This window comes from Gopherus evgoodei, chromosome 17 (assembly GCF_007399415.2).
Source record: "Gopherus evgoodei ecotype Sinaloan lineage chromosome 17, rGopEvg1_v1.p, whole genome shotgun sequence".
NCBI lineage: Eukaryota > Metazoa > Chordata > Testudines > Testudinidae > Gopherus > Gopherus evgoodei.
In genome coordinates this window covers 6,915,635-6,928,311 of record NC_044338.1, presented here as the reverse complement: position 1 = coordinate 6,928,311, position 12,677 = coordinate 6,915,635, and the positions used below count along the sequence as shown (strand labels likewise).

Here is a 12,677-nt window from a genome sequence, read left to right as displayed (position 1 = left end):
TCATATACACTTTAGTCATCAAATCTTTTCGTTGAGACAAAACAGATAGCAGCACCTAACTATGCTCACTGCTACGTAAATATTTGACAGCTAAATCATTTTTTTGTTCTAGTGTAAATTAAGCCCACTGAAATGAGGTAGATTTTAGTAGTGTAAAAGGGCACATTTATGCTAGAATATTTTACCTCAATTCCAAGAAGGGTGCAGCTGCATTAGTGCTAAGTGCCAGTGTAGACAGAACTCTTACCACTGTGCCCTGAAAACCTGTTCTGCATCACTGCTGGAAAATGAGTATGTTTTAGGACAGGCAAGACTAGAGTGATTTAAATTCAACTACCCACCTGTAATTTCTAAGTGCATGTAGCTATCCATTGGAAGAGGTAAGGATAAAAAATTAAAAGGGTCAAATCGAACACTTATGTGCCCACATGTTTTGCATTTTACTTGGGATCTCAGCTGCCCATGAAACAAATCCACTACGATTGATCTGTTTCTTCTCAGATGATTTTCCCAGGCCTGAAACAAAGTGCAAAAAAAGTTAGAAATGTAGCACAATTGCTTGGACTTGGCAGAGGGAAGTGTGTTACAAGATTCCAAGATATTTATAAACATAGGTGCTAATATATGCAGTACTAGAAGTTATTTGACCAGTGTTGTAAACAAGCAGGAAACAATGTCATTTCAACATTAGAAAAACATTTGTGATTTAGGACAACCAGCCTGGGCTACAGCTTCTTTAAGTAGCTCTGGGCACAATCACTGGGTATCTTTTCAAGTTTTGTTATACATTGCTTCTGAAAGAGTCACTTCCTTAAGATGACATTGTGAGGTTCCATATTTATGTTCTCCTCATAATTTTTAGGTCCAATTTACTCAGCTTACTAGTAACAGTGATTTTTTCTAGCTGCCTTCAAATACAACATAATATTTGAAAAAATCAAGCTGTGTTTATTCTGCCACTATTAACATCTGTCACTGATAATACATATATTGCAATTTCAATTTACTGATCAATTTTTTTAAGGGTATGAGGCAGAATAGAATCCAGCTTGCTCTTCCACAGATCTGCAAGAGTAAAAATCTGTGTAAGACAAAGAGAGAAGGTTCAGACACAAAGGGAGAAGACTGGCTGAACAGAAAGGTGACATTTGTACAAAGTCACTTTTCTATTACTGCAATTTAAGAGATGTTATGCTTACTGAAATATAATAATAGTACATTAACGGAAAGCCTGTTCGAATCCAGTCCAAAACATCCTTTTTAACCTTATCTATGTTTCTACGGATACACCTAATACATCATGTATCCACATAACATCAAGAAAGTTTGGTAAATTAAGAAAAAAGGGGAGAGTCTCATTAACTTTTACTTGGCATCCATGTAACTGAGAAATCAATAGCTAGAATTTAAGGATCTATCCTAAAAAAAATATTTATTCACAGCATTTACAGTTTCTAATGATCCAAATATGATCCTATGTTCAGTTCAGAGGTAAACACTGTACAGATCCAGTATGTAACAAAAGAAAACACAATAATAGTATTATAATGGAAAAATGTAGCCTTTAACCTTACTGACAAGCTAGAAAGCCAATCACAAAAAAAAAAGGTGTATTTACCAAACTACTAAGAAACCACATATAGCTACCAGAAGTACCATAAAATCCACAAATATAATCTGGCTTTCATAGAATGCTTGGCTTCATATCTATTTCAGCTTGTATGAAATCTGAAATTTGAGGGCATATTGCAGACTCCAGAAAGTGAAAGCCAATAAATATGACTAAAGCAAAGGTCATGGTTAGGAATGAATTCCTGTTTACAAAAATTTACTTTTTGGAAGGTTAGATAATGTTACATTGCAATGTAATATTTATTTTAAAAACCTTTTATAGTAGAATCAGGCATCCAAGACAAATTTCCTTTTAATCCCACTCAGAGGTGAGCAGGTAAAACTTTTTATGCCATGGGGGCAAAATATTTCAGAAATTGTCGAACTGTCCTGCTATTCTACTGAGTCTACAGACAAACATTCATATGCAACACGCTTCAGTGAGGTCATAAATTTTCATGGATCTTGTTGAAATTAACAGATAAAATCATCACTTGCTAAAAGTACTGCGAGGAATCCTATATTGTATTTCAGTTGGATTAAATATTGCTTTAAAAAAAAATCTCTTTCACTGGTTCTAGAGTGCTATCAGAAAATTGTGTGTCCGTGCAGATTCTACTGGTCTACCGTTAGTGACTTCCAGTTCAGACACACCTCTGCTGCTACCTCCCAATCAGGTCGACCGTCACTATCTTTCAGTTCTACATATGGCTTATCATGAACTCTGTTCAGATCCTCATGAAGACCATCCAGAAGAAAAGCCAGAAGCTCCTGTGAGTCCTGCTGCTGGAAACCATTAAATCTTGGAGCATATTTTGCTATCGTCCACTATATAAAAGGAAGTAAAAACCAAGACGTTATTTGATAATAAATCACAGAAACCTTTACTTATAACAACAAATTAATCTAGTGAAGATGTAAGATGGTGACCAGTGTAATACACTACATTTTTAAGTGTTAAAGATGACCACATAAGTTTCCAGGGCAGGAGTGAGGCCAATTGTGAGTTGTGAATGGTCTTTAATCTCTTATCAAGGGAAATAAAGGGCACTATTGTCAGCCTGATGTGCACATAAGCCAGAACTCCCATTAACATTAGTGACTGTTCTGAATCTACAGCTTCTGCACTGGATTATATGACATACGCCACAAGAAGGGTATTACAATGACCATCGTCATGTGTCATATTCGTGACATATCTGTATGTACTTGTGTGACACATCCTAAATTGTAATTTAGTTTCATAAGAGATTTCTAAATTAAAATTCTTTTAGGTGCATACCAAATGTTACAATACATATTCAAACTCCCTTCCGATCCTACATTTATACGATTCTATTTCTCCAAAGACTGCAAGTAAAATTCATTACTGGTATCACTGCCTACACCACAGTCACTTATAAGCTGCACACCTAAGAAAAATTTAGAGGGGTGAATATGAATCTTCTCTCAAACTGTCAATACAGAAACACTGGTGGCAGTATATTTATTGAATGTACTAAAATTTTGAAGGTTATATTTACTACAGCCAGAATTAAGTGGTAAAGAAATGTCTTAATGGTTAAGTTCAGAGCAAATATGACCATTAAACATGCTGAAGTATCGTTATAATATTCTTAAACAGTTTCCTTAAACAGACAACATCAAAAAGCAGAAAAGGAAAATACAGTTTTAATTGTTTTGGACAGTAAATATTTTGTAATTCCACATCACTTTGCTACCTATAAATAAGGCGCATTAAATCCTTACCCGTAGCTTTAATGGAGCTATGTTCTTTTGAGTCCCACTCCATAGTTCCTGAACCAAATCCCCATAGCACTTGGCCATATGTCCTTTCATTCCTATTGGATTTGTCCTAGAATTCATAAAGTATATTCATTGATTTTTTTTAAGTAAAATGAGCGCTTACAAAGTATGGCGGAGGAGAGTGTTTCAGGCTAGCTAGTACTGGTTTATCTCATTCTGCAATAGAAGTCTCCCTTTTTAGGTATGTCTAATCTAGTGCCTGTTATTGGGGTACTATTTCAGATTTGGGAGGCGGGGGTGCAACTTTAATTGTGATTCCAGGGGCTATGTAGGCACCTGAAAACTCTAGGGTTTCCCCCCCCCCCCAATAATGGGGGAAAGGGGTGCAACCAAAAATTATAACAGGAGGGAGCGAGGGGGGCTCAGCTCAAAATTTGAAAACTGTTCAGGGTGCAGGCAGGGGGTAGCTAGGGGCTGTGCCGGGAGGGGTGTGCCTAGGGTGCGGGGAGAGGAGTAGCTAGGGGATGTGTGCAGGTAGGGAGTAGCTAGGGGCTGTGCCAGGAGGGGTGTGGCTCAGGGTACGGGGAGAGGAGTAGCTAGGAGCTGTGTGCAGGCAGGGAGTAGCTAGGAGCTGTGAGGGGAGGGGTGTGGCTCAGGGTGCGGGGAGAGGAGTAGCTAGGAGCTGTGTGCAGGCAGGGAGTGGCTAGGAGCTGTGCGGGGAGGGGTGTGGCTCAGGGTGCGGGGAGAGGAGTAGCTAGGAGCTGTGCGGGGAGGGGTGTGGCTCAGGGTGCAGGGAGAGGAGTAGCTAGGAGCTGTGTGCAGGCAGGGAGTGGCTAGGAGCTGTGCGGGGAGGGGTGTGGCTCAGGGTGCAGGGAGAGGAGTAGCTAGGAGCTGTGTGCAGGCAGGGAGTAGCTAGGGGCTGTGTGCTGGGAGGGGTGTGGCTCAGGGTGCAGGGAGAGGAGTAGCTAGGAGCTGTGTGCAGGCAGGGAGTAGCCAGGAGCTGTGCCGGGAGGGGTGTGGCTCAGGGTGCGGAGAGAGGAGTAGCTAGGAGCTGTGTGCAGGCAGGGGGTAGCCAGGAGCTGCGCCGGGAGGGGGGTGGCTCAGGGTGCGGAGAGAGAAGTAGCTAGGAGCTGTGTGCAGGCAGGGAGTAGCCAGGAGCTGTGCCGGGAGGGGTGTGGCTCAGGGTGCGGAGAGAGGAGTAGCTAGGGGCTGTGTGCAGGCAGGGAGTAGCTAGGGGCTGTGTTGGGAGGGGTGTCACTCCGGGTGCAGGGAGAAGAGTAGCTAGGGGCTGTGTGCAGGCAGGAAGTAGCTAGGAGCTGTGCCGGGAGGGGTGTGGCTCAGGGTGCGGGGAGAGGAGTAGCTAGGAGCTGTATGTAGGCAGGGAGTAGCTAGGGGCTGTGTTGGGAGGGGTGTCGCTCCGGGTGCAGCTCAGGGTGCAGGGAGAGGAGTAGCTAGGGGCTGTGTGCAGGCAGGGAGTAGCTAGGGGCTGTGTGCTGGGAGGGGTGTGGCTCAGGGTGCAGGGAGAGGAGTAGCTAGGAGCTGTATGCAGGCAGGGAGTAACTAGGGGCTGTTGGGAGGGGTGTCGCTCCGGGTGCAGCTCAGAGTGGAGGGAGAGGAGTAGCTAGGGGCTGTGTGCAGGCAGGGAGTAGCTAGGGGCTGTGTGCTGGGAGGGGTGTGGCTCAGAGTACAGGCAGGGGCTGCGTAAGGGTGTGCTGCTGCGGCAAGTTTGCTGTTGCGGGGCCAGCCATGCACTCAGTCCCTAGTTGGCACAGTGGGGCCAGCTCTGCAGGGTAGGGGCTGGGGCAGAGTGCGCTCTGCCAGCCCACGTACATAATGGCAGGGGGAGGGGGACACACTGACGTCAGCCCCCACCCGGCTCTGTGCGACAGATCAGGAGGCAGGCTCCCAGTTCTCTGCACAGCTGCCAGCGGGGGCTCCACGGCAGGGGCAGCACGGCAGCTGCAGACAGCAGCAGAGCAGGGCAAGGAGGGGGAGCATTTTCTCTCCTGCTGGGAACTTCACCTCAATATTGTACAAAACTCAAGGAGGGGCAGGTCCCCCCACCCCTGGCCCTCCCTAAATGGCACCCCTGGCCTGTTGGGAAGTTGAGTGCTTATAATATTCTGATTGAAAGGACATAGTTATGCTGCCTACTTTTGAAGACAAAAATAATTTTAAAGGGTTAAAACATTTAAATGCCAAAGGTCTCACATAAGCGTTACCTGTTGAGTTCATAAAGATGTTTTCCTGAGATGAAATACTGTGTTAGAGGTTGTGTGTTACTGACACACTGGATACTAGAATTCATGAAACACGTATTACCCAGATTACTTAATCCAGTGGCACCCTTTTCAGTAGGAACTGAGGGAAAAGAGGTACAGTTATTTAACATGATATATTTTAAATACATATAATACAATAGAAGAAAAATTAACCTACAATGGGATTTCACTAAAGATTACAACCTCCTTCACCCTGTCCCTATCACAAGATATCAGTCAATGTAAAGACAACAGAATTCTGAGATACTGAGTGCCCTAAATTTTCACTGAAGTCAACAGAAATTATGGGTGTCTGGCAACTTGCTAAAATTGGCCCTATTATAAACCATGGAAAAGATACTGGTAATCGGTGTAATCCATGTTGTTTCTGCATCAGTAAATAAATGATTTTTCTATTCTGCAGTAGTATTACCATATCATTGCAATTTTTTGTTGTGTTATTCTTGTCCGGTAATACTGAAGTCTTCCTTCAACTTAAACAAAATGTAAAACACAGAAATATGGAAGTCTTATTCCCCTCTACCTCGATATAATGTGACCCGATATAACACGAATTCTGATATGACGCGGTAAAGCAGCGCTCGGGGGGGGAGGTGGGGTGGTGGCTGTGCACTCCGGTGGATCAAAGCAAGTTCGATATAACGCTGTTTCACCTATAACAGGATAAGATTTTTTGGCTCCCGAGGACAGCGTTATATCGGGGTAGAGGTGTATAATAAACGAGGTGAAAAGGAAGCAACTGATTTTCAAAAAACTGTTAATCCAATTTCAAGATTAGCTGTATTCAGAGTTTGCTGAATGTTGCAGGACTTGATTACCTCTGAATTTAGCACCCCAACACTTTTAGGGGCTAAATCTACAACACAGAACAAAACAAGTAGTACAGTTGTAACATGTCTGTACCACTATTTGCAATATTTATGTTAAAAACAAAATGGTTCCACAAAACAGAATATATTATAGTTTTTTTCCCTATCATAATTGCATTACTGCACTTGAACACCTACCTTTATGTCTGTCTATTTTACTACTGTTTGCTATAAATGACATCTCCTCTGGCCAGCTCATGTCTTTGTTTCGAACTAGAAAGAAACACAGTAAAATAAGTTTTATTTTTACCTACTCCAGAGCGCTGATCATGTAGTTAAAGTGATTTCATTCATTTCCAACTGTTTATTTTGTTTTTACTTTATTAACATAAAGACACCATTGGTAATCTTGAGATTTCTTTCCTATTGTAAAAGCCAATTTTCAGGATTTATTAACTTAAGATTGTACATGGCAGAGATAACTAGACTGATTGATTATAGGTCCAGATGCAGTATCTTTCTCTTTAACAGAAAGATAACTTTTAATTACAAAAGGACAATAGATTCAAATGTATTTAGATATCAGCATGAGGAGGAAACGATGACATAAAACCATGCCTCGAGTTGAGAACAAGATTTAATTTGGCCACTTAGTCATCAAGTATTCATCAAATTTTAAGCCACAAAACTCCACATTCTTACCCAAAAGTAAGTTAAACATGTTCACAGGAGGTGTGTCTATACTGCAATTAGACACCTGGCCTGTGCCAGCTGACTGGGCTCAGGGAGTGTTTAATTGCAGTGTAGCCTTCCAGGTGTGGGCTGGAGGCCAATCTCTAGGACCCTGAGAGGTGGGAGGGTCCCCGAGCTTGGAAGTTTACACTAGAATGAAACAGTCCCATTGCCTGAGCCCCATGAGCCGGGCCAGCCTGGAGTTTTTATCTGCACCGTAGACAGATCCAAAGAGTAACACCAGACGTGGTTTTCTGAGTGCAACATACCTAGCATCATTTTTGTTCAAAAGTTTACTTTTAAAAAGATTTTTATGACATTATAATCAGTACTAATGCAAGGCTTGAGGCCAATAGCAGGCTGGAGTAAGTTTGTACTTAATTTGTTCCCAAATTTAAGGGGGAAGCTCAAAAGTCTGGCATTAAATTAGCTGAAAGGTCACAAATCTATATGTCTTTCTGCAATTGACAAAGGCCACTCATTTTTAACTGTTGTTTCCAGTAATGGTTAGTGTGATGCTGGCAGACCAGGTGCCAGATCCTGCCAATGCCCCTAGGCCTCACTAAAGATTGAAAATGTTTAGCTGGAAACCAGTCTGGCTCACCTTTGTGTTAGTATTATGAAAATAGGAATTAGATTTAGAGATGTGTTTAGTGTTTGGACTTTATGAAATGCTTGAGAGTCACTGGATGCATTAATCTCACTTATAGTATTTGTATCCCATGTTATAAGGTAATATTTAAGTGTTTGCTCTGTAACGATAAAAGTGTTTGCTAAGAAACTGGAAACTCCCACAGTCAGGACAGAAGCATTACCAAGTGTGAAATACTAATTAATAACAAGAGGTATCATCTCCTGCCCAACAAAAGGAGGCCTATGGACACCAGACAAACCACTGTGGAACATCAATGGACAAAAGACTTTGTTGATTGTTCTCCCCACACCCATGAAGCAGGGACATGCACAAACACTCACTGCATCACAGCTTGAAATCTGGGGGAAGGGAATGAAAATCCCTGTCAAAAAGCAATGGTCATCACACGCTGGCTGGAACTTGGAGAAGGCAGTATTTTTAAGCATAAGCAAGAGGTTCCCCAAGCTGCTTAGCTTGTGTTAGTCCTAAAGGACATACAGAGCTTGCACATTACAGTAGCTTCTAATACCTTTTGAAACCTAAGACTGTAACTCATTTGTGTGTGTATGTTTATCTACTTTAATCTTGTAAGTAACTCATTTATTTATTCTAGTTCATAAATCTTTAGCTGGTTTACTACAGGATTGGTTACAATCTTTGGTGAGAGATCGAAGGTACAATTAACCAGGGGTAAGTGACTGGTCCATTGAGACTGGATATAACTGGAATATTGTTGTAATTTTTGGTTTAAGGGACTATCTATCACAATGACAGGCATCTGGGTGGCAAGTTAGACCAGAGTGCCCAAGGAGATGGTCGGTGACTCCATATTAAGGTTGTTATAGTGCTTGTGGAGCTCACACTTGATACTTGGTTGGTGAAATCTAAAATTTGGGGTTTGTGCCTTGGTTTGTAACAGTCAGCCCTGAGGTTGGCACACACGTTCGTGAGCCACTACAGACAGCCTGACACCCAATGTGCGCCAGGTGCTTTTGAAAGACAGAAGACGACACAATGCCTGCACCAAAAAAGTTTAAAACCTAACCCATTAGGGACTGAAACATGCAGTGCTATTTCACGATCTGCTGCTTTCTAAATATACTGAAGTGTCACAGAGTGCATTCTCGCAAACCTTTGTAAATAAAAGCTTTTCTGTTTGTTTTTTTTTAGGAGTTGGAGGGTGCTTTGCTCTTAATTACCATTGTAAGCATTGTGGACCGTTCCTGAGATTTTCCTTGTAAGCCAATTATTATATAAGGGATGTATATGTTTTGCTCCCAAAGCACTGCATATGTTTGATATAGAAAAATTATATATTTGTCTAAAATATATCTGTTGATCTTAATGCACAAACTAATAAATCTCCATTATCCAGTTTTATACCTTCTATTACTAAGTGCTGCTCATCTTGGATTTTCAGGTATTCTAACATATGATCCTCATCATCCAGAAGAGTAAGATAGTTCTGCAAAGAAAAAATTACTGTTTATTTTTAGTTCTTAAAAAAAATTGGAGGCTAATTTAAATTTTAATCTTAAAGTAACAGGACTCAGAGTACTAGTTATTTCAGGATATAAGTTGGTTACCAGTTCCTACTTGTATACATTAATTAAACAGAGCTACTTACTTGCATCTCCAAAAGTATCCACTGGCTTTTTAGATAAAACTTAAAGCTATGTATGTTTTTTCTTTATAATGGGGATAGTGGCATACTGGATGAAACCCTAGCTAATTCATAATCAAGAGTAGGTTTTAAGGGTCATGGGCAAGAACAACATTGTCCATGAAAAAGCAAACCAGGAAAAGACGACATCTAGCTAAGGTAAATTATTTCAAATTCCAAGTTGCAGCCAAAGGTGAGTTTTTCACAAATGCCTAAGGGATTTAAGAGAACATCATTGACTATGAATGGAACTAGTGCTCCTAAATCCTTTCGGCACTTTTCAAAATCTTCCCCTAGATTAACTATTCACTAATTCGCTGGCTTCCTAGAGCTGATTTGACTTCAACATGTGGTCCTCAGAAGTTTTATCATCTTCCATCCTCTCCTCCTTATTAGGAAATAGGGCAACTCCATTTATAAATCCTCCCTTAAGGGATGTCTGAACCACGTGCTCCTCCGCACTTGTCGGCTTTCCCTCAAGCACCTGTCGGCTTTCTCCCAGTAAGTAAATAGGTGTGCAAGTAAATAGGTAAATTCTAAGGATACACTATGGCACCATTGACTTATACAGTCTCTTATTCAGGAAAATCTTTTTTCTTTTGAATATGAGCCATTATATTATGCTGTTTATTAAATGTCTATTAAATTCTGACTCCCCCTCCATTTTTATCTTCCCTAATTATCTGTGATTTACAAAACAGGACCAGCATGAAGCACATTTGGTTTCGGTCTGCTTTTATTTTTACCAGTGAAATCTGTAGAAAAGCCACATAAACAGATTAAACATTTAGGATGTTATTCAGTGAAAAAGAAGTCATCTTTTTCAACAGTAGTCTCCAAATTTTGGGTTGGCTTGATTCCTATGTGAAATGTGGCAACAGGCAATAAGCCCCCCAGTAATTCCTTTTTCAGACACTCACTTGAGATACCAAATGACAAACAGCCGCTTTTAGCCAAAGACTCAATTCTATTCTTCTGCCTATTCCAGAGTTTTAAGTGAATGGACAAATACTACACAAAGCTAACGAAGGTAGTTCTCTCCAATCAGAATAATAAATCAGTGCAGAAATGCTGTATACACCATTAGGCATAGTTGTTAATTTCCTGGGACATTTCTTATGGTGACTGTCATGGTTTCTTCTATTCCTCATAAGCATATAGCTACATGAGGATCTCCATATCTAACATCATCTACTATGAAAGCGATCATAGTGTGTGTAATGGTAGGTCCCTTTGGGGAGACATAGTCCTAGTGCAAATGGCTAGTGTGGATTTTTCTGCATTACAAAATTTCACTATATCTGAACACAGCTGTGAAGAACTGAGTTCACTGAAATGATTACAATAAATTTGCAGACATTGTATATCAGGGCAAACTATGTTCGTCATTGCATCAACTATTTTAATTCTTCAGTGACATTCTAACAGTAACGTTCTGCAACGCACTAATTTCACTTTACTATCAACACCCGTGTATATTATGATTTGTATATTAAAATAATTTAAAATGCAAACACATGAAGAAAGAATGGTTCCTGGATGGCTGCTGGCATATCCAAACAGACAATCTACCCATAACAAGCTGCATCTGAAGGAAACAAAGTTTTTAATTTACCTTCATAGTGGGTGCTATGATGCTACAAATTAGCTCTAAAAATTCAGCAGAAGAGGGCTGAGTTGTAATTACATCAGAAAGAAAACCAGGATATATAAAAATTAATATCAGTTTTACAAAGAAAAATTTGCCACATACTTCACCAAGCAAATCGAAAGATTCTAATTTCACAGCTGGGAGCACATATGAAAACTAACATGCAGGTGGTGGATAAAAGTCTTTAGTATCACAAACATTCTGGCCCAAATTTTTTCTGACCAAGGTGTGTAAATAGTAGCTACAGCACATGCATCTCTGAATTTGTGTGTTTAGCAGTTTTCTGAAGAGTGAAGATATACACAACATTTAAAGTCCTTAAAGGTTAAGTTACCTCACTATTGTATAACCACAGTCGCATATCCTCCTCTTTTATACGTAGCCTCTGGGACAGATATTCATGTATCTCTTTAATAGTTTGCATCCGACTAAAGCAGCCTGTGTAAGCCAACACTCGTTTTAAGGGAGCACTGGGAGAAGGTACATTCCCTGTTTCACAATCACAAGAAAAAGGCCAAAATGTTCATAACACACATCTGTACATACAGTAATAGGCAGATGAGTTTAATAAGGTTATTCTACAATATACACATTCAAATAAATATATCAGCCATACTGCAATCTTAATAAATATTAACCCTTGGGAAACTTCCCACACAAAAAACACAGTATGACTTTCATCCAAAATTACCACAAGCAGCAATCTCTCCCTCTCTGCTTGCTAATAGCAGAGCATACTAGAGAGGCTGTCATTGGGAAGACTTCATTACTTTTACAAACTATACTACAATAATTACAACCATACTGTGAAGTAGCAAAACTGATCTGATCTGTTTCTTTAAAAGACAAGATATGAAAGGCAAGAAGTAGATGTTTTGTTTTGTTTTTTAATTAAACATAAAAAAAATTCCTTCATGAAACCTATTCGTAGAAAGTTTATTATACATAAAGAAAAAATGTGAAAAAAATATCAGTTTCACTGTTCTCTTCTGGGAAGCAGCACTTCTATGGAGATTTAATCAATCAATCTAGAAGCTTCAGAACTGGATTACTCTCTAACATTCAAGGGCTGCATAACACATTCTGGAAAGATGCCTAGAAATTCAACACAGTTTCTCAACATTCACTCAGATATATGTCTGTCAAGTTAAAAATGTTATTTGCAGTATTCTATATCTAGCTCATCTTCGGATAATGTACTTGCAAATATCGGGTTTGAAAAAATGAGTCCAATGTGACATTTTTTATTTTTCTGGGGCTTTTTCAGTTTAAAATTAAAACATTTTTCCTTCAGTGCATACCCTGACTGAACAGCTGTATTACTTTAAGTCAGCTGAAGGAGCAGTATAGTTACAGTTCAGTTGTCAAAAGATTGAAAGAGCCCAATAAACAGCATTATGATATGCAATGACACTACATGCTATGGCACTGAGGAGCAAAACTAAACCACAATCATTTTATAAATCAGCAAAGCATCCGTTTTACCTTAAAATACCAAGCAAAGGACTACAATTTCTTAAAAAACACAAAGCATTTTCTGCAATTAAAG

The 12,677-nt window shown here is 40.1% G+C and overlaps 1 protein-coding gene across 5 annotated transcripts in view; it reads right to left on the bottom strand.

Annotated features, from left to right (window-relative positions):
* USP32 (ubiquitin specific peptidase 32) overlaps positions 1-12,677 on the bottom strand; it is a 143,022-nt gene that overhangs the window by 17,378 nt on the left and 112,967 nt on the right. For all 5 annotated transcript variants that reach the window (XM_030536246.1, XM_030536249.1, XM_030536248.1 and 2 more), the window contains 7 exons: positions 11,463-11,617; positions 9,198-9,279; positions 6,647-6,721; positions 5,580-5,718; positions 3,361-3,466; positions 2,266-2,439; positions 342-516 (listed from right to left, as the gene is read on the bottom strand). In XM_030536246.1, coding sequence (XP_030392106.1) covers positions 342-516; positions 2,266-2,439; positions 3,361-3,466; positions 5,580-5,718; positions 6,647-6,721; positions 9,198-9,279; positions 11,463-11,617 — 906 coding nt within the window. The remainder of the gene's footprint in view (positions 1-341; positions 517-2,265; positions 2,440-3,360; positions 3,467-5,579; positions 5,719-6,646; positions 6,722-9,197; positions 9,280-11,462; positions 11,618-12,677) is intronic.